The following is a 24,324-nucleotide window of genomic DNA, read 5'->3' on the forward strand; positions in this document are numbered from 1 at the left end:
ATCCCCTCAGTCTTCTCCAGACTAACCAGGCCCAGCTCCTGCAGTGTCTCCTCACAGGAGAGATGCTCCACTTTCCCAATCAGCTTTGGGCCTCTGCTGGACTCTCTCCAGTAGCTCCTTGTCCTTCTTGAACTGTGAAGACCAGAACTGAACACAACACTGCAGATGTGCCTCACCAGGGCAGAGCAGAGGGGCAGGATTCCCCTCCCCTGACCTGCTGGCCACACTCTTCCCACTGCCTCCAAGGATCAACTTGTCCTTCCAGGCCCCCAGGTCACACAGCTGGCTCATGATCAGCTTGTCACCCACCAGGACCCCCTCAAAACCCTGTTCCTCCTCCACAGAGCTGCTCTCCAGGAGGTCACCCCCAGCCTGTGCTGGTACCTGGGGTTATCCCTCCCCAGGGATAACAGGACCTTGCTCTTGTTGAACCTCCTTAGGTTTTCTCTCCTCCCAACTCTCCAGCCTATCAGGGTCCCACAGCAGCAGTTTCTTTTTCCCAAACCAAAAGGTGTTCTGGCTTTTCATTTAAAATGACCCTTCCACGTAGAAAAAACGCCCTAAAAGGGATAAATGACCTCTCAGTGGCTGACATGCAACACAAAAATGAAAATCAGGAAAAGGGAAAAGGTGCATTAACACTTGTATTTAATTGCAAAAAGTAAAAACTTTTTTATTCTTTTTACATACAAATCTCATTTATTTACACACTTTACAGGCTTTTCCCAAGTATTTACAAAGTTTGCAATATATTAAATTATGACCATCCATAAAATTCTGCATTAAGTGCATATTTACATTCTTTTTTGTTTTTGAATCCACCACTGAATTTAGTGTTCAGCATTGAAAGTCTTTATGCATATATAGCTTTACTTCCCAGCACCCCTGAGCCTTTAGAACGTGGCTCCCCTCCCCAAGACGAAGAGATAATGCTAAAAATAAATCACCTGCCATTTGTTTTGAATGTCCAAAGCAAAGGGGAAGTCCAGCATCTCCCTTGTCTAACTCAGCAGGACACTGAATCTGCCCTTTAAAAGGAAGAGGATCCTGAAGAGGAGAATATTGAGCTCTACCTACAAAATTTACCAAGAGGAGAAAGTTTGGCCTGCAGGAAGCAAAAGCTCTTTGTGCACCCACTGAAATGGCCTCACCCCAGGAAGCGTTTGGTTCACTTAGAAACCATGGGGTTGGACATGGACCACCAAGCCTGGAATTGGGTGGATGTGGAAAATTCCCTCCTGGAGCAGCATTACTGAGGAGAACCAGGGGTTTCAAGGCAGGAGGAGAGACACTGATGTTTACAGAGCTCACATCTCTACCATGAGATGCCCTGCTCCCAACTCCTCTCACTTGGGATGCTCCTGCTGCTGGAGCCCAGGACGCCACAAAGGGAGGGAGGTGCTTTGATCCAGCCCAGCCTTACCAGCTTCTCCACCAGAAAACTGGAAAAACAGGACTATTGGGAGAAGCTGAAGTCCAGAGACTCACGGGAAATCTGCCTCTAGAAAGCTCTCCAGGGTGGTGCAAAGGGAGCCTGAGGCTGGGAGCCCTGGGGGAATCAGTGTGTGCAGTGCCAGTGGGGAGGAAAAAACCAGAAAAGAAACAAAAAAAAAAGAAAGAAAGAAAAAAATCAATAGAAACTGTCCCATGGGGGCTGCTGATTTCCTGGTACTGAAGTAAATCATAATAGTCCTTTCTCCTCCTTTCAATTACCCTGAGTTCAGGACTGAGAGCAACGGTCAGTGACCCCTGCTTTGGGAAGCAGCTTCAAACCACGATCCTCCTGCCCAGCTGACGGGGCACAGCCCGTCTTTCCAGCCTGGCAAGGTGACAGGTGACCCCTCCCCATCTCTGCCTGGGGGTAGTACCGATTTCTGCTGTGATTTCAGAGCAGCTCTGCAGCCTGAGGGACGTTGGGTGAGCAGGAATCCATCTCCCAGCCAACAGAACACGAGCTCTGAAGCACAAAGGGATTTTAAAACACTGGGACGCACACGCTGACTGGGAACCCCTCTGAGCTGGGCAGGGTGGGAGTGGGGGATTGTCCAAACCAGCACAGTGAGTGCCAAAGGAGAGCTGAGGTGAGGGAGACCATGGTGGGACACCCCCTCTGTGATCTGTCACCAAGAATAGCTGCAGAAATAGCCCCATCCCCCCCAGTTCAGCCTCACCGGGCTCTCTAGGGAAGTCCCAGCCTCCTGCAGCCTTTCCAAGGGCTCTGTAAAGCTGGAGCTCTGGATGAGAAACACCACCAGGGCTCACCTGCAGCTAAAGGTATCGAAACCTCCTTTTGGCCATCCACGTTTTGCCACTTTGGCCTCACCTCCAGGTTTCCCGCCTGGCTCCTCGCCCTGCGGTGCCGGAGGTGCGAGCACCACTCCTCTGGCAGCTGGAGACAGGAGCTGCTCTGGAAGCTGTGCTGCAGGCTGGGGCTCGGCAGCTTCAGCCAAAATCGGCTCTTTATCAGCAGGAGAACTGCCCTCCTGTTTTAGTTTAGCAGCTAATTCCTTACAGCTTTTGGAAGAGGAAGAGAAAATATACTGGAAAGCTTAAAAACAAATGATGTAAACTCCGAAGGGAGCGAGGCTGGGACATATGCAATGTATCGCCCAGACACCGAGCTGGAAACTTATGCAGAGCCCATAAAGTGCACTTGGAGAGCTGCTCTGCACACACAGGCCACACTCACCAGCTCCTGTCCAACCAGCTGCAGCTCTTTGAGGAGGGGAGAAGCAACACGTGAGAACACTTTTGCTAAACAGGCACAAACCTGCCCTTTTCCTGCCCCCCTCCCCCCAAATCTAAACAGATTAAACGTAAATAGATCCATTTTCTCTGCCTCTTCCCGAAAGAGCCAGACAGCCACAATGGCTTAAGTGCGACTCTCAAAATGCATCACAGACACTTGGGAATTGTCTCCACGGCTCTTTTACGAGTTACAGTCAAGGACACTTAGCGGTGACAGCGTCACCCAACCGCCAGCAATCTCAGCAAGAAAGGCCCCAGCAGCATCTCTGAGCAAGTGCTTTACAAAAATGGGTCAGGTACAAAACCAGTGAGAGGTGAAGGAACCTTGTCAGCCTTTGAATTTGATTTGAGAAGCTGCCAAAGTGTAAATAGCAACAGTCACTAACGAGGCCCTGATTCTGCCATCACCAAACTCCCAAATTTCCATTAACTAAGACCCAGGCTTTAAGAGGAGGGAGGGGGATGAGGGGGTGTGTGTGTGTGTCTTGGCATGTACAAGATTGCATGTAGTGTCATGAATGTAAAATACACCCCGAGCAATGAGAATACTAATGGAAATCTTATTAATCCAATTCTCTTTAATATTTTGCTACAAATTAGATCAGTCCCTTTCTATCCCGAGAGAGTCAGACTCTCCCCCTTTGGTTCTACTACATCTGGTGTGTGTGTTGGGCCAGCACTGAGGGTTATTAACACAGACTGACAGAGTTGCTGGGGTTGTTCTCAGTGTTTTGACAGGAGAAAAACAAGGGTTATGCATAGAAATGTTTGTAGTGTCAAGGCCTCAGACTAAATTCTTTGGAGCAGGAACTGTCCTTTGCCTTATCCTTGTACAGGAGCCAGACATGGTCATCCCACTTGGCGGCTTTTGTCAGCCCCTAATAAGATTAGTACGATGTTTGCTCCCCTTCTCTCAAAAACAAAGGCTGGACAGACATTTTTCCAATCTGTCATTTCACACGTACCTAAAATATTTACAGAGAGAAAGGCTCCTGCTCCTGAGAACGGAGTTAACTCGCTTGCAACCAAAACCCCTCCCAGTTCCATATTAACAAGTGTGAGAGCATGTCCTGAACCCCAGCCCTGGCCTATGAGTTCAGCCTGACACATCTGTAAATGATCTTCAGCAGCGGGATCAGACCCAGAGGATCAGACTTGGAAGGGGCGGCAGCATCCGCAGCCTGCAAACACTGAACCCGAGCCTCTCTCAGGGCACTGCAGACAGCAGTGCTCCAGCAGCAGGAAACATGCAAAGGCAGCTTGGAAAGGACCCAGGAAAAACCAACCTTCACTCTGAAGGCAGAGCTCCAGGTCTGGAAGGAGTTGGTACAAAAATACGCCAGGGATGAGGGAGCTTCCAGGTGCTCCCGTAGGTCCTCGGGGCTGGGAACGCAGGCAGTGCCTCCCAAAACGAGGAGCTGCAACTGGCTGTGCAGCCCTGGGTGTCTCAGGTGAAACCTGCACAGAGCTGCTTGCTCCCAGCCCCATCTCCATCCAGAACTCCTGCACTCCCAGCACCACTAACATGAGCATCGGTGCTTTTTGCAGGAAAGGAGGTGGAAGAGGAAAAAAAGCACAGTTACTATTTGACCCACAACCTGCAGATAGAGAACCACAAGAGTGATCACAACAGAGAGGCCTGAAGAGATTCTTTTGGTACAAGAATGATACAGTGGGCAAGGGGCAGAGACTCTCAGGCTCAGGGCTGCCCCCAGCCTGGGAGGAGAGAGCTGGGATCAGCTCTGGGGGAGACACAGCCACAGATGTGAGGGAGAGGTGGGGTGAGGCTGGGACACGTCACTGATTCATTCCCTTTATAGAACTGGCCTGACAAGACAGGCTCAAAGCTTCCTCCTCAGGAGGAATGTACACAGAAATGTCACACACCCCCTCCACTCCCAACTTCCCCCCCCAGGAAGTTTCAGAAGTGCCATAATCCACAAAGGACACAAGGTGAATCTCATCCTGAGAAATCCTTCTGCTGTTCCTGGAAAAAAAACCTTTGCTGCAAACCCAGGGCTTACCTGAGGGGACAGGGCAAGTCATAAATAGCTTGAGCTTCTCCCAAAACACATTTGAGGAAAGGCAAAGAATTACCTCAAGGGTCAGGAAAACAGTCATTTTTAAACACTGTAAACATGCAGGGTGGCAAAGCTGCCTGCCCCAGTTGCCCCAGCTCGCTCTCAAAACGTTGCCTCAGCTTCAAAGCTGAAAGTCTTCTTGTCCTGGGAACAGCTCTGTTTTCCCTCTCCTCTGTCCTTAGCTGGCAGCTCCGTCACAAACCACTGCTGGCTCTGTCCCTTTGGCCACGAAGCTCATTGTCCAGTAATCTGTGCTGGCATAACCTTTGGGAGAGGCAATGGAGAGGCCACATTAGATGAGTCCATCCTTAAATGACTGCTCCCATTTCCCACAAAGGGCTGTGTGCATGCTGGAGCTCTTTGGAGACACATTTCCCTCAGGGAACACTGGGTTTGTGATACCCATCGTGTCTTGGGTAGCCCACACTGCTCATTTTGACACTGAGCACCTCTTGGCATCCCACTGTTTGTGTTCCAGGCTACAAACTCCCAATCCAGAAGGATCATCCTCTGTACTGCAACAAGCAGGCCCACACCAATTTGGGAGTGGCAACAGCACTGACCAGTTTGGAGGTGGCAGTGGCACACACACCAGTTTGGAGGTGGCAGTGGCACACACCACTGCCCCAGGTCTCAGAAAAAGACCCAGCTGGAAGCAGCCTCCTGACTCCAAGGGATCCAGCAGTCCCTGCACACCACAGCTCCAGTACTCACCCAAATCCCCAGCTTCCAGCTCCACCTTGAACACCTCACAGTGTCCTCTGCACGAGTCCAGAGGTGCAACAGTCAGGGTGAGCTGCCCACTTCCAACAACAAAGAGGCTGTGCAGGCTGTAGCTCTAGGATGAGAAGACAGGATTTCAAAAGCCTGGCCAGCTTTCCTTGCATCTGCCTGACCACACGAGGGGCCAGGATTGCTGCTCCCCCCAGGTACCCCCAGATTACAGAATCACAGAATCACTTCACACAGGGATGGACAGAACTGATACAACCCTAAGTGATTCTTTTCAGGATTGTATCAGCTGAAAATGCAAATCAAAGACTTGGAGCTGCTGGAGGGCAGCTGACAGTCAGGGAGATAATGTCTCTGGGATGAATTTCTCACCTTATTCCCCAAATCTGGGTGGCGGATGAGGAAGCAGCTCTCCAGGGACACTGTCTTGGGGAAGGACAGCAAAGAGGGTGCACGTAAAAATTCCCGCAGAATCCCAGATTTATTCACAGATTTGTTCCTAAACAGAAGAAAACAACCCATATTAAAGAATTATCACACAATGATAATGTCTGCATTTAAAAGATACTCTCCTGACAAAATTCTTCACAAACATTCGTGCCTGATAAAAGCATGACAGACCAGTCCTGGGAGCTGGGAGCAAAATTCCACCTCTCAGCCTCTAAACCTCTGCTCCTTTCTATCTTCCTCTTTGTTCCTGCAGCAGGACCACATCAGCAGGGAACAGACAGATCATGCTGGATGGCTAAACTTAATTTCCCTCTCTTCTTGCCTTGAAATGATCAGAGTCATTGACCGGATCCACTGGTTACAAAAGATGCAGAGAGGTGGCATTGTACACAACCATAACTGAAACCACATGGTGAGGCCAGGGGGGATCCAGGCTTATCCTCTAGACTAGGAAATATAACTGGAAAAGGCAGGGTGGGGTTTGTTATTTTTGACATGATTAATACTTCTCTACCCTGACCATCCCTCTACCAGCGCCTGCTCTGCAGCCTGGGAGAGCTCGGAGTTTTCCACGTCTTGTGGCCACACTAAAGGCTTTGGCAAAAAGCTTCTGGTTAAGAGGGGGCAGGATCAGGGTTGGCCATTTTTTCAGACCAAACACGATGTGCAGGATGCCCTGGCCTTCTGTTACTCCTCAGTGTTTGCAAAATCTCTCCTCAGTCAGCACCAGTGGTGGGGGATTCCCACTGAGCAGACAGGGGTGATCAGAAACGTGAACCAGTTGCCTCAGGTAATCAAACCACAGCCCAGATAATTAATGCACAGCCTGAAGAACAGGACTGAGCAGTCACTGGGATATTTTTGTCTTGTAAGAGGAGCAACACCTGAAGTCCAAGCCACAACACTCCATTTTTAGTGTGGAAGTCTTGGAACAAATCAGTGCCAGCAAGCAGAGAGAAGCCTGTAACCCACTCCTGTTCTCCTTCCCTCCAGCTAAAATGCAATTTGCAAGCACTGGTGGTTCACACAGGCAGAGTCTGTGTCCATCTCTCACGTGTTTTGTCTCTGACTCACCAGGGAAAGGAAAATGGGCAGCTCCACAACTCAGCTGAATTTTCTTCTATTATAACCTCTGCCAGTTCTGGATCCTGGGACTGCAAATGCTTCAGTTCTTCATAGGAGAGATGCTGCCCTGTCTTAAAGGACACAAAACAAAGATCAAAGCTGTGCACCCAGAGTTCCTCCCTGCTCCCACTTCCCTCCTGCCAAAGAGCATCCAAAACTGCTAAGTTTCCAAATGCAATGATCATCAGCCAAGGGAGTGAACTCTCACCCCCCACACCTTTACACTGGGGTGAAATGTCTTCTAGGGCATATGTTCTAGCTCAAGCAGCAGTTTTGAGTTTGTGGATGAAAATACTGGGCGGGGGTCTCGGGCTGGTGCTGTTGAAGAGTTGGGAGTAATCACCCAGCCTTACAAATCCATGCATTACCTTGATTAGAAAAGGCTGGTGCCTCTGGAGCTCTTCTGATAGTTTTCTGGAGCCTGTCACTATCTGAAGGCTTTTCACAGCAGAACAGACTGTGCAGTTTGCAGGAAGTGCAGAAGTGTTCTGTCTGCAACCTGCTGCCCACCAGTCCTGGCATTCTTGGGAAGAAACAAGAGAAATGTGTTTAATTAAGACCAAAAACGAAAATGGAAAGGAGACAAACTCTATGATAAAACTCATTAACCCTAACATGACACACTGAGATTTCTTGCAGTTTCTGATGGCTGTAACTCAGAAAGAACAAGCTTCACCGGGCAGGGAACTTGAGAGAATGTTCCCAGCACATTTTGGAGGTACAGCTGAAATGGGAGAGCTCCATGGAAATTCCACTTCTCTGTTCACAAGGCATATCCTTTCATAATCAACAGAAGGATGACAACCATCATATGTAGTGTAATAAACTGAAACAAGTCTATAAGCAAAAGAGCAACCCAAATGTGTTATCAAGGGAATACCCAGCAGACAAAAAAAAAAAAAGAAAAAAAAAAAAGGATCCAGGTTGGAAAGAGTAGCTGGCACCAGGAACCCTGCTAGGAAATATCTGAAATCACCATCCCCCTTTACCTCTGTGTTAATGAAGAACTATTTTATCCCAGGCAATGTTTGCCCAGTGCCCACTGCCCTGGGGAGCCTGTTCAGTGCCCAAACACCCTCTGGGGGAAGGACCTTTTCCTGAGGTCCAACCTAAACCTCTGACACAAATTTCATAGCTGGAGATACAGCAGAAGGTTCTGAGAGCTTCAGGAGAGCTTCATGGAAATTCCACTTCAAACACCAATTTTGTGGCAGCAATAGCCTTGGTTCTGCTGCCTTAATCCCACGGGAGATGTTTAACTTGGGAAGTGGCAGCAAACCGATCCCAGCTCCTGATCTGTCAGGGTGGGTGAGGAAAAACCCAGGGCCTGGGACACAACTCACACCAAACATCCAGAGATCTGTTCTCACAACAGGCCCACCCGTCCCAGCACGTGTCAAAACAGCTCATTGCTGCAAATTCAGGAAACAAAGGGGATGGAAAAGGGCAGGAAAAAAAAAGAGTGAGGTCTGTCTGAAAAACAGAGTTGGGAAGCAAGGATGCACAGCAGCTTTTTTTGGGGGAAAAAAGACCACGCACGATCTGCCTGTTACTGCCATCACCATTTCCAGCCAAGCTCCCGCTCCTGCACGTGGGAAATAACAGATGAACGGCACTTAATGGGAAAGCTCTTGTTTTATTTTCCCCTCTGACATCTGCAACAGGCAACAAGGAATGTTATAGAGGATTTAGGTTCACTGGGACATGACAACAAGGAGCAGACTGGGATTCATTTTGTTTCTTGCCGAATATTTCTAGTCGACTCCCAGACGCTGCATTTCCCACCCCACTGCTGGGATAGGGACTGAAAGGGCTCAGGATATAATTCCTAGTCTTTCTGGAAGACTCATCTATGCTGCTTTCAGGGAAAGGGGAGAAAAGGCAAAGCAGAGTGTAAAATCCTTCTTGCAAGCAGAAGTCCCACTCCCATGAGAAACTGCTCCAACGTACTTTCCCTCCCTGCTCACAAGAGAAAAAAGCAAATCTTTGTTCCACTGCCTGCAGAAAGCTTCAATTTTACAACAACAAAAAAACTCAACTCACAAAAAACAGCTGGTCAGCGACAGGAAACAAAGGGCTGAAAGATCTCACCAGAGAAAGGGCAGTCGCCCCGAACTGAACAAGAAAACATATCTTATGGTCTGTCATCAGATGGGGAGTACCAGGACTATAATTTCTCTCTGGGCAAAACTCAGAAACTTCATCCCAGAGCATTAAGCACAGCTGTCCCCAAATTTTCTCTCTGGGCTCAGGGCAGTACCCCATGCAAGGGGATGCTAATCAGCTTGACAGTACAGAGCTTGATTCCTCTTTTGAGCCAGGCTGGGATATTTGCATTCTCAATTGCTCGATTCAGGAGGTGATTTCTTTTCCCCATGAATAACCGAGCACGGCTGAGATGCATTTCAAATGCTGCAAGTGGGGTTGTGGGATTTTTTGGTGGGTGTTTTTGTTGGTTTTTTTTTTTGGTAATTAATCTTTTAGATTTATTGTGGAGGGTGTTAGTCTGTGCACCAGCATGTGTGTGACTGGCATGACAAGTATGGGCAGAGCCTGCCCTTCCCAGGGAGGGCGGGAGGAGAGACAGAGGAGCCAACATGAACTGCACACTGGGGACCAAGGCAGGATTTTACCCAGGATGCTTATTTTCTCTTCTTACCCTCCCTGCATTCCTTTTACATTATCACCCTGCCCAGACAGCCCGGGGGATTGTTTTGGTGGAAGCTGAGCGCGCTGTCCGTGCTCTGCGCGGGGATGGAACGCAAGATGGGCTCTCCATCCCAGCACAACCATCACACCACGGTCCCATCCACTCACATCCACAGTGCTGGGCGTGGGCAACCATCCCCGTGGAGCTGGAGTGCAGGAGAGCAGCTGTTACACTGAACTGTCCATTGTGTGACAGAAAGAAACACTGGCCAGTCCCAACCAACCTTTCCCTGTGCTTTCTCACCCCTCTCTGAGGGGCAGCCTTCACCTTGTCAAGCAGAACCTCAGTTTCCCACCAGCCATACCCACCTAATATTTGCTTTTATGTGTTATTCTTTCTCCAGAACAAGAGCTGTCTTCTCCCCTGTGTCAGGAGAGCTCCTGACAGCACAGCCAGGGCTGGGATTTCCAGCTGCTAACACAGCACAGACCAAGAGATAACAACTTTCCCTTGAAACACATCTATGATTAATGCTACAAGGAGTTTATGACTCTACTTTCCACTATGCAGAAAAATAATTTTCAACTCAACATCAATTTAAAATGAGTACCCCGCCCTCCTTGGCCTTTTTCACAGAGGATCTCCCAAATTTCTGGCTGTCCCCAGCACTACAAAAGGGGGTGTGTGCACAGCCCCAGAGATGCTGGGTGTGGACAATCAGATTGGAAGCTCAGAGGTTTTTGGGAAGACCTGGCCCTGCTTCTGCCTGTTGCAGCAAAGCAAATTAACTTATGGAAACTTGCCCACGTGGATCTGGGAGCAGGATCTCAGCAAGTCCTGCTCTCTTTGGGGACCATATGGAGGGCGCAGGATCAGCCTGTCTGTGCAGCAGGTTCAGAGGGAACCTTTTGTATCCTTTTGTTCCTGCAGGATACGGAGCCAAGGGCTGCTCCTGACCCTAACAGAGTATTGAAAACACAAAACCTCCTGTGTGTAGAACTGCAGGTGCTGAGGCAGCTTGCTGGCTCCTCACGAAGCTGCTTTGCACCCCAGCACTCAGGACTGCAAGGCTGGAACAATGTCCAGCAGGCAAGTGACAGCCAGGTCTGCACAGGGAATTCTGATCCCAGGGAAGGGAGATTCCTCCAGGACCTCACAGTGCCCCCAGGTGATGTGTCTCTGGGGGTTGTTGCTGCCATCACCCATGCTAAATCCAAGGAAGCTCCCCAGAGGGTCTGGTTAATGCACTAAGCAGCACCTCCAGAACCTGCAAAGGTTGGTTCCAAATCCCAGATTCCTCTTGCTGAGGATGAGATTATTCCCCAGTCCCACCAAATACCTCACCAGGGACCAGTCCTACAAGTATTCAAGCAACTCCAGCAAGCCTTGGATGAACCTGGAGCTCCCAAGAATGGCTGTGCACTGAATATTCCCAGACATTTCTCTGTCCTTTCTTGTAGGTCCATTGTACATGTACATTGACACAGGTAAATCCCATCATTCTTACTTTACAGCTGTAGAAATTCAGAGCTCTGTAATCACCCTGTGGCAGAGTTTGGAAGAGGCATTTGGAGCACTCTGAAGCCCAAGCAGTGTTTCCCAAACTCCATCTTGCTGAAATTCTTCACTAGGCTAAAAATTAACTTGATCATTTATAATGTCATGTCAAAAGTCAGGCTAAACTGATGGGTTCTTAAGTAAGTCAGGCAGGAAACATAAGGATTATTAATTACAGCCTGGGAGTGCTGATTAAGGGCTGCATCACAGTAGGGGTTTAAATATATACTACAAAGAGTGTCCCTGCTCAGCACAAGATCCTCACCCCTTCCTCATATTGAACTTTTATTGTCTCTCTGAGCATATTGAATGTATTTATGCCAGGGGAAGAAAGTACCTCCCAGTTTGGTTCATAGCATTTTTAGGAACAGCCAGGAACAAAATAACAGCCACAAATGAACCCATCAAGGAACCTTTATTGTTGTTCTGGGTAAGAAGTCAACAGCTCGAAGAACTACTCATTCATCTCACTAATGGGTACCGGCTGCTCAAACAGCCCAAGGATGATTAGTCAGTCTCTAGCAAAGCACGAAAATGATTTTGATCCAACGAGACATTGTGAAATCAAGTCTGCTGAGCTGAGCCCAAGAGGAATTCACAGTCCACTGGGGCAAGAGAGCATTATTTCCAGGAGAAATCTGCACCTACCAATCGAGAAAACAGAAGGCAGGGGTCAAGCTGTCAGGAAAGCATCCAAAGTCCACTCCAGCTGCACCTCTGGTTACCTGCCCCAGACAGCTTGTGCTGCTCTGGCAGTGGATGCATCAACAATCTGCCTTGGAGGAACAGCTTGTGAAACAAATCCCTCCCAGCTGCTGTCACCTGCCTGCTAGTGGCTTCAGCCTGTGAAAGGTTTGACAGGTGTGTGTCACAAAAGGGCTCTGCCAGGCAGTTAAATGCCTCTGCAATAGGCCCCCTATGGCAAGTGCTCTTTCCAGGGAAGCAAATCCGAAGGGAGAATTCACTTGCTCTGTAACTGAGGAAGCAAGAAATCCTGGAGGCATCGCAACAGAGGAGCAAAAGGAAGAGTTTTTCATGTGCCAGGGTACCACGATGATTTGGAGTTAGTTTACTGCCAGCAAATGCAAACAAACAGTGCACTGGCTGAACAGGGGCCAAAGTAACACGGTGCATGAACAGCCTGGCACCGCCCTGCACTGCCAAGTCAGCCCTTTTATAGCCCTTTGAACGAGCCAACACATGTCTGTTGGTCTCTCAGGTTATATCATAAAAGGGTTGTTTATACACACACACACACACACACACACAAGAGCAGCTACACTGGCAGCTGTGCAGAGATGGGAGGGAGCCCTGCACAGTTGCTGTGACCCACAACCACCTCCAAACGCTCCAGCATGAAAACAGGCACAAAAACAAGAGCAAAAACCAGCCTGACTTCCCTCAGGAAAAAACAAAGTAACATCCTTTGCGAGCAAGAGGAGAGGGCCAGGCTGAAGGCAACAAGTTAGAAATCAGATCCTTGCCTTACCTCCCAAGCAGATTGTTGTGCAACCCTTCATTTAGAGCAGGCCCACGTTGCCTGGGCTCAGACATCCCCCAACCCCACGGGTCAGACACAGCGTGGGCTGCAAAGCCCCCAAGGGAAGGGCTGGCTGGATACCTGGCTGCTCATCCCACGCTGCACTCAAGGAGCAGAAAGTCCACCCCTGTGCAAGGCAGGAGTGCTGGATGTGCTCCCTTCCTGCACAGAGCTGTGCCAAGGATGAACACGCTGCAAGGCTGCAGTCAGAGGAAAGAAAGGAAACGTGCCTGGCCCCTCACAGGCTGCCTGCAAAGGGTTAAGAGCAGAGAGAAGACAGGAGCTGGCCAGGAGCCAAGGCAAGCCTCCAGCTAAACCCAAGGTGGCCAGCCAAGAGGCAAAGGCTGCTGCCCTCTCCCAGTAACCAGCTGCTCTCCTCCCCCAGTAACCCAGCCTGCTGTGACCCGTCCCCACAAATAGCTCTGGCACCCAGCAGGCCTCGGGAAGTGACAGTGCCAGGCCATTTACAAGGTGCTGCTAAACACTGCTCCTCCAGCTGGGTTCCTTGCTCTGAAATAATTATGTATGAACCCCATAAACGTGATTTTAGCCCTATGGGTCTAAGCAAAAACAGAGTATTTAACACAAGGAGTGTTCTCCCAAGCTTGCACAGCATCCCTTTTCCAGGTGTGCTGAGCAGCTTCTGGCCCAGCTGATTCTGAGCTGTGTTGGATCAGCATGGCCAGGCCCAGGGCTCATTCAGAGAAGCAAAGCTGGATTTTCCTCGAGGTCATGAGAGCCCCCTGCTATCAGCAAGTTGTCCCACTGCTGGCCCACAGCCTGTACCCCACGGACAGACCTGCTCTGCTGAGGTTTTTGAGCTGCAAGGACTGAACTTACCACGGGCAGACACACAAGTTAATCCGGGAGCAGCTCAATGCTCTGCCCATCACATCACTGTGTGGCTGGCAGGGAGCAGCCACCAACCAGCTGACATCAAAATTCACATTTAGACATTGAAGAAGCTATAAAGATGACACGCAGTTGCAAAGGGAAGAACCACTGGAAATCAAGTAGAGTGATCACCACTGTGGTTTTAAAACTTCTGTTTAAAAGAAGAGAAAAACCCCTTTTCATTTGGCTTTGATTACTACAGACTTTGAGAGCTCATATATTACTTCCTCATGTTTGCAGAGGAGAGGGAAGTACTCATACCCCTATTTTGCACCAGAGAACTGAAACACAGAGGGAATAACTTGCCATCCCAGCTTATGTCAGAGGAGAGGAATGAATCCAGGTTACAGAGACCCTACTTTCTCCTTGGAATAGCATCAGATAGCCTTGAGTTAACCCACATGCCCATCAAAATCCACTGTGTCCTGTACAGCAGGCAGACCCAGAGGTTTGACAACCCATCACCTCCCTGGGGCTACGTGAAGCACTGATGGACCCAGACAAGAGCTGCAGGCCTGGAACAGCCAGTGTGACCCAGCACTGAGCCTTTCACAAGCTCTGCATAAACACCAGCTCAGGAAGAGCAAATGCAAACCACATTTCCACAGATCTTTTCCCCAGCTGAAGGGATCTTGCCCTGGGAAAACAGCTGAAGGAGAGGCCAAATCCAAGGGTCTGAGGGTCAGCTTTGAAGAAACAAAGGGTGGGAACACTAGGTTTAATATGGGATTGATCTGGTGGGGGAGAAAGCCAGGGAGCAACAGAGCACAGAAACAGGCAAAAAGGAAATTTACTTTGGACCCAATCCTACAAACTGAACGCACGAGAGCTTTGTGGATGCTGCTCCTCACCTTGGCTGCTCAAAGGTCCACCCACAGCCACCGACAGACAGGCAGCCCTTGTCACCCACAGCATGGCTCTTAGGTGAAAGAACAAGGATGGAGGTCAGGTCACCATGAGCAGGAGGGAGTAGGGAGCGAATCCTGCACCGCTGCTCCTCCCAAAGCCTCATCCCCGCTCTGACGTGGGGCTCTTGGGGGAAGCCAAGCAACTGAGCAACCCTTGTTCTGCAACACAAACCTGGCCGCTCAGCCCACACCTACCAGGGGACCGGGCTCCAACCTCAATCCCGGACACAGGAAAGCTGCCCCACAGCTCAGGAGGGGCAGCACATCCCCGGCTGCAGCCCCACGAGGAAGGAACCAGACCACCCGTGCGCCCACGCTTGCCCCGGCCGGGCCGCGTCCGCGCCACGGGGGAACTCTGCCAGCACTGCCGGTGGGCCCAGGCAGCCTCCAAACTGACAAACAGGTGGCTTTCAACAAGAACAGCCCCAGCTGGATTTGAACTGGTGCCCGAGCACAGAAAGCTCCAAGTTTCATCCTCAGCCCCCTCAAAATTTTGAGATCCACCAGGATCCGCGTAAGGAAAGGAAGAGGAGCCTGTACACGGAGTCCCTTCGTTAGTGGCTTTCTCTGCTGCTCGGTGCGAACGTGCACTTTAGGGAAGAGAGGACAGAGGGGGGATCTCATTAATGCATATAAATATCTCCAAAGGGTGCCAAGAGGATGGTGCCAGACTGTCTGGTGGTGCCCAGTGACAGGACGAGGAGCAACGGCCATAAACTAAAACACAACAAGTTTCACCTCAACACGAGGAAGAACTTCATTACTCTGAGGGTGGCAGAGCACTGGAACAGCTGCCCAGGCAGTGTGTGGAGTCTCCCTGTCTGGAGACATTCCAAACACACCTGGACACATTCCTGTGTCTCCTGCTCCAGGTGGCCCTACCTTGGCAGGGGGGGTTGGACTGGGTGATCTGCAGAGGTCCCTTCCAATCCTATTGTTAGAATTGTTTCTGGGATTCTGTGAGCAGGGAACACCAGACCTGCCTTGCAAGACCTCCCAGCAACAAACAGGATGAGAAGATGCAGTGTTACCCCTTCCCTTCAACAGACCACAAGGCCAAAATTAGGGGCAAAATAATACAAACATGCACAAGGCAGGGCTGAAAGAGCTTATCAGACCACTCAGCCCCACGCCATGAAACTCCCCCTTCCAGATCCCTGCTGGATGGCTTTACCAGTGTCCTCTAAGCAGCAAGCTGTGAAGGTGACACCAGTGTCACTGGGACAGCCCTGGTGGCCGCAGCTGCCTGCTGGGAAGCCAGGACACGAGGGATTCCCACAGGAACCCAGCCAAGGTTCAGGCTGGGTGCTGCACTCTCCCATTCCAAGAGCCAGGGTCTCCTTTTGCCGAGGCAGGATCAAAGTCTGCCCAGCCATCCCTAGTCAGTGTGTTAATTGGGACATGCTGGGGCTTCCATCACAACCTAATGCTGTGGAAAAACAAGGGTGGCAACTGCCTCATCCCCTTGTCCCCTCTCCTCCTTTCCCCAGAACTGGCTTGCTGCCCACCCTATTGCTCACCACTTCTGCAGATTTCCAGGACTCACAGAAGCGTGAGGGATTTTATGTGCACTTAAACAACATCACATCCTTCCTCTGCATCCACCCTTCCCTCTTCCCCCTGTTCCTTTCCACGTTTCCCAATCTCCTCACCAGTCAGCTTGTTTTCCCAAACCTTAAATTTGAGCCTAGAATTGCTCCTGCTCTTATTTATCTTGACAAGAAGATGCTCGTGATTTCAGGCAGCCCTTGTCCTACAAACCTTTTGCTGTCCCAAGGAACCTCCCTGGGCTCTCCTCATCCCAACCCTGTGGTATCTGAAGGAAGAGCCTGTCAACTTTCCAGACAAAATCTGACGGAACAAATATCATGGAATCACAAAATGGTTTGGGTGGGAAGGGACCTTAAAGCTCATCCAGTTCCATCCCCTGCCATGGGCAGGGACACCTTCCACTATCCCAGGTTGCTCCAAGCCCCGTCCAACCTGGCCTTGGACACTTCCAGAGATGGGGCAGCCACAGCTTCTCTGGGCAACCTGTGCCAGGCCCTCACCACCCTCACAAGGAACAATTTCTTCCCAATATCCCATCTAATCTTGCCCTCTGTCAGTGGGAAGCCATTCCCCCTTGTCCTGTCACTCCATGCCCTTGTGAAAAGTGAAATGAGCATTAAAATTTCCATCTCCATTGGTGTTCACTCATGGCAAAGCTGAAATGCAGTAGATAAGCAGGCTCCTAATGTCAGGTGCTTATCAGAGCCATCTCCTCAGCTTTTTTTACTCCCAGAGAGATCCCAGTGTACAAGGAAGGAGAGGAACAATGAGGGATACCCTGTCCCACCCATAGAAACCCGAATCAACAGAAATGCCACGTCAGGGGAAGAGAGGGAGACACACACAGAGAATGCAGAATGGTGCTGGCATTTCAGGGAGCCCTTTTTAGCTCTGCCAGGAAGGTCAGAGCCAGCACAGACAACTCCAACACAATGAGGTGCCCAAGCTAAATATAAACCCATCGAGAGCACGGGTACAGGAGTTTGTTTTTACAGTGAGCTGACAGACCATCAATACTGGGCCACATCCCTGCTCCAAATAATTCCCAGCTTTATCCTCACTGCCAGTCTTTGTGTTTTAGCAGAGAGGCAGAGCCCAGGCTAAGTCAGTGGAAATGATTAACTGAGAATGAGAAATACCCAAACTTTTCCATTTCTATTATGCCACTCTAGGAAAATCTATGATGTTCCTCTCCTTTGATGGGGCCACCTCATTAGGGAGCCCTTATCTGACTTCCTCACATACACTGCCCTTAATGTTATATTAACTGCTATAAACACCACAGCACTCAAGCCCCCAGTCCTTTCCCAATATACCACTTGACAAAAACTACTTTTCCTTAAACCCAGGTCACACATTGAGGTTTCTACACTTTGCTCACAGATACCATGATTTGGTTGAGAAACTGGTTTTGCATTACTCAGAAAAAGTAAGGAAAGGTGACATTTACCCAGCAGAGCTATCTCAGTTCTGCTTCTCAGAACTGCAGACATTTCTAGAGGAAAGGGAGCTCTTGAGGAAGAAAAAACCCGAGGTGTTAAAAGCAAGGAAAAGAGAACGTGCAAGAACGAAATTACCAAGTTAGAGAGAAAATATGCTCCAGCCCCAATGCAGACAGAGCTCAGGATGCTATTTTTAAATAGCAAGAGAGAAAACCACGATGCCAAGCCAGCAGCACATTTGTTATTTGGTGCCCTGGGAGACACTCGTGTGGCTTGGTATTTAAGTTGGTATTTTCTTGCTAGGCTTATGTTACAGCAGAGGAATCATTTCCTTACTCTCCAGCATGTACTTCTTGGCGATGGGCAGAGGGAGCAGCCGGATGTGGCCGATGAGGGAGCCCCAGGCCTGGGCTCTGGAGAGCGGAGCTTCAGGAGGCAGCGGGTTGTAGGGCTGGATCACGAAGTAAACAGTCAGCAAGACCAACCCCAGAGTGAGCAGGCCCTGTGAGGGAAAACAGGCACAGAGTTAGCTATCCTGCAGGGAGTCCTCAGACCAGGACACACCTTCTGGCTGCGTGGCTGCGAGGTGAACACTTGGTATTTTTGCTGTGGCTCCCCGTTCAGCTGCAGTGCTGTTTATGTACAGAGCTGTCACTCAGCTTTATTATTAGGGATGAAATTAAGCAGCCTTCAAACCCAAACCACACAACCCTGCTCCTGTATTTCGGCACTGCAAATAATCCAGCAGGAGATCAATGAGGATTATCTACAGATAGTTCCGATTCCTCCCACCTAATCAAATAAAAACTTGCACTCCTGCCACCCCTCTTACACGAGGAAAACCCCGTGGCTTTCGCAAACATCCGTCGAGCCTCGAAACACTTTGGCAGAGTTGGCACCAGCTCCCTCCTCCATACCAGAATCCCAAATTAAGCCTCCCAGAGATGAGGTGACGCATTTCTACCCCCCACCCCCCCACCCCCCGGCCAAAGTCAAACTGAATCAACAGCAAAAAAACAAGAACAGAAGCTGAAAGTTCAAATTTGCCGTTCCCTGTTCTCCTGCCTCATTTCAGGGCTTTTTATAGGACATGAGGAAGAAAGCTTGGATTTTTTTTTTTTTTCCCACAAAGAAACCACTGTGATGGTTTTGTAAAGATGACATGAAGTATTACTGAGTATTATGTCAGTGGGAAGGTCTTAATCCTTGTAGCAAACACCTGCTCTAGTGGAAGGTGTCCCTGCCCATGGCAGGGGCTTGGAACTAGATGATCTTTAAGGTCCCTTCCAACCCAAACCAGCCTGGGGATTCTGTGATCTCAAACCTACCTAACAATAGCATCCTTTCACCCACTTTGCAAAACTTGTTACAGCATCTTTTAGTTAAGGCTTTCAAAACATTTTTTGCCTAGCATCAAGCGTGATGGTAACAGGTTTATTTTATAGACTAGAAGGAGAATAAAGGCAGGTAGAAGAAGCTTGTGGCAGGGTCAGAGTTGGGTTCATTATTCAACCCTGAACTTCGAGAACTTCCTTCCTCATATTTCCACTCAGACTGCCAACACAGGGAATCTTTACCTGAAAAATGAATCAAAGTCTCATTATTTAATAATTTAAGGGAGAGGAAGGTGTTGACATGGTAAATTTTCAGCACACATGAGCTATTTCAAATCTTGGTCTCCTGTCCTCAAACCAGTTCATGGCACGACGGAAGGAAGCCACGCTTCCCACCTTTTTAAACACAAGATCTTGGAAAGTTCATCAAGAAAATGCAGGGGGAAATAAAAGGCTCAGGTGCAAAAGGAAGACTCTGACCCTCAAATGATGTGTGCGTGCACAGAAGCCACCTTACCTTGTAGAGAGCCACTAAGAGAGGGTACCGTGGAGGGCCCCTTTGGGGTTCGTTCCGTTCCAAGAGCTGCTTGATGAACTTCTCAATGGCTTTTTCTGACATGCCACACTGGTGGCCCGTCTGCCTGACCAGGTCAATCGTCTCTGAGAGCTTGTCATAGATGCTGAGCTCGTTGGCCGAGAGCTCCATGGCCTCTGATGAGAAATCCCTGTGGAAAGATTCGGTGCGTTAGCAGAAATCCCACAGCTCAAGCCCAGCGTGTGCACAGGGATCCCAGCAACATGGCAATGCCCAGGAAAGCAGGAAGGCTTCTCCTGGAGCAAACCTGCTCCCAGCCAACAGCACAACATTCAGCTGCAGCCCTAACAGCCTCTGCTGGTTCAGCATCTCCCGCGGACTCAAAGGAGCCGTGAAATTCCCTGACAAGAGCAGAACCGGCTGAGATTCCCGGCTTATGTAAATGAACAAAGCCTCCCAGAAATCAATGAAACCTCCAGTTATTCATCTGCTCCAAATGAATCCGTCCCATAAAGCGATTGCTCACCCACTACAAAAGCCAACAATACAAAGCTGATCATCACACGCAGCAGCAGCCACGTTAAGCTCTCCCGCGCCGTGATGTTAGTCGCTTATTTTAACCTGGATTTGTTTTCCTGAAATCCCCACTCCCCCCACACAGTCAGCAACAGGAACAGGACAGAGAAACAAGCAGGATGTGCGGGGCAAAGTTCAAGCAGTTTTACAATTTGTTTAAATTTTCGCAACCTGATGTCCAGGCCAACCGATTATTGAGTAACAGCGACCGTGTGATAGCAGCTGCTCTGCAGGCAGCAAAGCTCCCACCTTCCTCTCCCAAATTTGCCTGCAGGTCGTCACAGGCAGAAATGCCACAGAACTAAATACATCAGCAAGAACACGAGCTTGTAAGAACACATCTATGAGCAAGAAAACACCGAATGGCCAAAAAAAAAAAAGAAATATGTTCCTCTCCCACTCGTCCTCTGCCACAAAGGCCTCGCCTTACCAAGAGCAGCAGATGGGCTGAGGAAAAGATGGAAATAAATTGCTGGACAAGGTAAAAAGCTGCCAATGAGAGGATCCCGTTGTTAAAGAGACATTTTGCCTTGGAAAAACACCGCTGGGGGAATGGTAGAACCTGTCAAGTTTTGCTTTGCCTCTTGTTTCTGAGCTGGGTAACTCTAGTCTGGTCTAAACTGGGGCAACTGGGGAGAGAGAGTTTAGAAATGTTCTGCCCTGAAAGCACAGGCTGAGGACCAGCACGTAAAAACACAAGAAGGACAATCAATACTCACAGCTGGAAATCAGGCCACTGCCCCCCTTTTGCTCTAAGACTACCTGACCTCAGGAACCAGCTCATGCTGACAAGCCTGGTGTAAAGTGCCACCTAAACTTAGATTTGCTCAGCTGTAACTCACTCTGGCTGCCCCCACAGCACAAATCAGCCATACACCTATGTGTGGATATTCCAAAAAATAAGATGTTCCACTCAAGCAACCAAATTTGAACTCTGATTCGCCTTTATAGCACTGGCCAACAGCTCTCCCCCTAAACCACGTGCTCCTAAAAGTCAGAACTCCAGCAATGGCAATTTTAAAGTATTTTTTTCTGCAGTGCTAGGGCGTAATTTCAAAACCCCCACACTTTTCACAGGACTACCAGCTTCAGCCATTGCTCCTCTCCTCCCAAGATCAGCTCCCTGTCCTGCTCTTGCACACTTGTTTATGTGGTCACATGGTGAATCAGATCAGGAAAATTATCTGGCTGGAAAATAACCCTGATTTGTTTGGTCAGCAGCTGCCTAAGCATCCAACTCCAGCAGTTAATGTCACATGTTCTGTTAACATTAGTGTCAAATTTCTAGCCACAGCCTTACAAACACCAAAAGGGTAAAATGCCAAATTAAAACCTAACCCCAAGTGCACAATGAGAACACACTGCACTACATTGCCAGGTTAATTAGCTCCTGGCCCTCTTCTACCGACATTCCTTGTGTTCCACGCAAATATTTGTCCCAGATCTTACCATCTGAGCAGCCCCATGGGCAAGCAAAGCTGCCCCAAAGCAGGCTGGATCAATAATATCTCATTATAGATTAAGTTCTCCAAGGCAGGGACCTTTTCTTCTGGTCTGTAAAGCACCTGCCACGCACACGAATGATAAAAACAAGTCACTGCTTTACTTTCATTCCTGCAATACCCTGATTCATGGAACAAGCAAGAGCCAGCACATCTGCAGGATGTTAAATGCCCTTTTTTTCCCTGATTACTCCAGTTGCCTTGACGCAGTAACTGCTGTGCTAAATGGTCTGAAAGGTTATCTGGTGTCCTCTGGCTCCCCAGTGCCAAACCTCTCACGTGTGAAGCTGTCCCGTGCCGAATTCCAGCGGATTCATCGAGCTTCCCCTGCCTGCAGGACCTGCCTGGAAGCACTTACAACAATTATCCCCACAGAAATGCTGTCAAACACGGTGGTTTCCCCCTTTCCAAACAGCATGAGAATCCTACTGTGATACAACTAGATATTGCAATATATGGAGCAATATACAACTACAATCCTACTGAGATACATCCCAGTTCCCACTCCTCTACATTTACATTTGTAGACAAGCCACTAAAAACCCAACAAAGCTCCTTGACAGAGTCAAGAGTAACTCAATCCTCAGCTAGGAAATAAGGCATTATGCTCCCACATCGCTGGGAGAACAGATGAGGCCTTAAAAATCAAATAACAAACCCATTATGTCCCTTCCTATCCCCACAATAAACCAGACAAAACCATTAACAACAGGCTACTGTACCATCACACACACTGAGCTGGCCTTATCCCTTGCAAACCCCTCAGAGAAAGGCCTTTAGACGAGGAACCCATATGTTATTCTGTTTTTTTTATGAACTCCACCACCCTGGGAGGAATAAGCAGCCTCTCTCCACAAACAGAAACAGCGATGGCCCTTGGCTTGAAGGGTTTGCACCCAAGAGCCCAGTTCTAGCAGTGGGTGTTTAGTCCAAGGCTTTAGAAGGTAAATATTTCGACAGAAACGCTGCTGGAGGAGTCTTTCCCTTTTAAAGAGAAAGCCTGCACGCCTTGCTGGTGAGCCTACAACAAAAAATATATCTCTATATACACATATAGAAATACCTATCTATGTTTATACACACGTATAGAAATATGTATCTATGTTTATAAACACACGTATAGAAATGTGCACCTATGTTTATAAACACATATGTAGCAATATGTATATATACATAGATATAAATATACAAATATAGAATAAACATATGTATATACATATAGAAATAAGTCTGTGTAAATATATATAGATAATAAAGATATATATAATAATGCATTCTCATCTTAACACCCTTGATGCCGCCCCAGGGTCAGGTCCCAGCCTTGGGCTGAAACCCCTCCGGAGGGACCCTCACCCGGCCACAGCCCCACAGCCCCGCCCCTCTTTCTCTCCGAGCCCCAGCCAGGGGGTTATTTTTAAAAATAAATCCATAAATCGCTGCAGAACACCCCCCCCCCATCCCCATCCCCATCCCCGGGCTCGGGCCTCCACAAGCCCGGGAGCCCCCCCAGGCCCAGCCCACGGGGAGGGGTCGCGGTTCAGCGCTCCGGGACCCCCGAGGATTCCCCCTCCCCGGGCACCCACCCGAGCGCCCCCGGCCTCACCCGGTGCCCGCCCGGGGCCGCCCCGCTCCGCAGCCGGCTCCGGCTCCTCCCGGCCCGCCCGCGATGGAGGCGGGACCCGCAACCACCGCTTCCTCTTCCGCCACGGCCCCGGGAGCTGCCGGTGCCCCCATCACCTCCGGGGGTCCATCGACACCCCCCGTGCCCCCATCGACACCCCCCGGTGCCTCCATCAACACCCCCCGGTGCCCCCATCGACAACCCCCGGTGCCCCCATCGACACCCCCTGGTGCCCTCAACACCTCTGGGGTTCCATCAACACCCCGGTGCCCCCATCGACACCCCCGGTGCCCCCATCACCTCTGGGGGTCCATCGACATCCCCGGTGCCTCCATCAACACCCCTCGGTGACCCTATCACCTCCAGGGGTTCATCAACACCCCCGTGCCCCCAATCGCCACCCCCCGGTGCCCTCAACACCCCCTGGCCCCGGGACACCCTCATCCCCCCCAGTATCTGTGTCCCTCCATGCCCGTGACCATAAGACCCCTCCCTCCCACCCGAGCCCAGAGTCCCCCTGAGGCTCCCCCTGGACGTTTCACCCCAGAACACAGAGACAGCACCCCACAGCACTCGCCTGAATTCATGATTACCCTCAACCCCCCTCCGGCACCAGCCTGAGCCCCCCTGGAACATCAGACCTTCCCAGGACCCACCTGAGCCCATGAACACCTTGAGACCTCCACCTGCACCTGTGTGACTACCCCAGTACCCACAGACACGCCCCAAGAACCACCTGAACCCCCAAAACCCCACCAGCACCTTAAGACGCCCCACACAGCACCTGCATGAACCCCCAGCACATTCAAACACCCCCCAGTAACCAAGACCCCCTGAGCACACAGCACCCCCAAAGCCTTTCAGAGCCAGATCCCACACATCCATAACACCTCCCTCCACCCCTGAAGTTCCCATTATCACCCCACAGCACCCACCCATCACCCCTCCAGCCCTCTTGGAAGCCCCTTCGGGCCCATTTACCTCCTTCAACCCCCCCCAAGGAGACCCATCCAGTGTCCCCCTGAACCCCAGTTACCCCCAGCCCCAGGGATGACATGGATCCTCTTTCCCACAGCTC

At 49.9% G+C, this 24,324-nt stretch overlaps 1 protein-coding gene across 3 annotated transcripts; it reads right to left on the minus strand.

The window, feature by feature from the left end:
- Nucleotides 1–626: 626 nt before the first annotated feature.
- On the minus strand, nt 627–23,292 carry CUNH6orf89 (chromosome unknown C6orf89 homolog). 3 transcript variants are annotated; one of them, XM_050326814.1, is made up of 8 exons: nt 23,229–23,292; nt 19,530–19,737; nt 18,015–18,180; nt 7,505–7,659; nt 7,086–7,207; nt 5,934–6,060; nt 5,544–5,667; nt 627–5,093 (listed from the first exon to the last, which is right to left on the minus strand). In XM_050326814.1, the coding sequence occupies exons 2-8, from the start codon at nt 19,716–19,718 to the stop codon at nt 5,008–5,010; spliced, it is 969 nt and encodes a 322-aa protein (XP_050182771.1). In that variant the 5' UTR covers nt 19,719–19,737; nt 23,229–23,292; the 3' UTR covers nt 627–5,007. The 3 variants fall into 3 exon arrangements, with proteins under 3 accessions (XP_050182771.1, XP_050182772.1, XP_050182770.1); XM_050326815.1 differs by lacking the exon at nt 23,229–23,292 and adding an exon at nt 20,169–22,663; XM_050326813.1 differs by lacking the exon at nt 23,229–23,292 and adding an exon at nt 20,074–22,663.
- Nucleotides 23,293–24,324: the final 1,032 nt, after the last annotated feature.

This window comes from Myiozetetes cayanensis, unplaced genomic scaffold (assembly GCF_022539395.1).
Source record: "Myiozetetes cayanensis isolate MyiCay16 unplaced genomic scaffold, myiCay2020 scf32, whole genome shotgun sequence".
In the NCBI taxonomy this organism is placed as follows: Eukaryota; Metazoa; Chordata; class Aves; order Passeriformes; family Tyrannidae; genus Myiozetetes; species Myiozetetes cayanensis.

What these genes read in the sequence shown, in the direction of transcription:
- CUNH6orf89 (XM_050326814.1), bottom strand. Translation starts at nt 19,718, where the DNA reads ATGGAGCTCTCGGCCAACGAGCTCAGCATCTATGACAAGCTCTCAGAG. An exon ending in TCTTAGTGGCTCTCTACAAG is followed by an intron (nt 18,181 to 19,529) that starts GTAAGGTGGCTT and finishes TTTCCCTCACAG; the next exon opens with GGCCTGCTCACTCTGGGGTT. An exon ending in ACCCAGATTTGGGGAATAAG is followed by an intron (nt 5,668 to 5,933) that starts GTGAGAAATTCA and finishes TTCTCATCCTAG; the next exon opens with AGCTACAGCCTGCACAGCCT.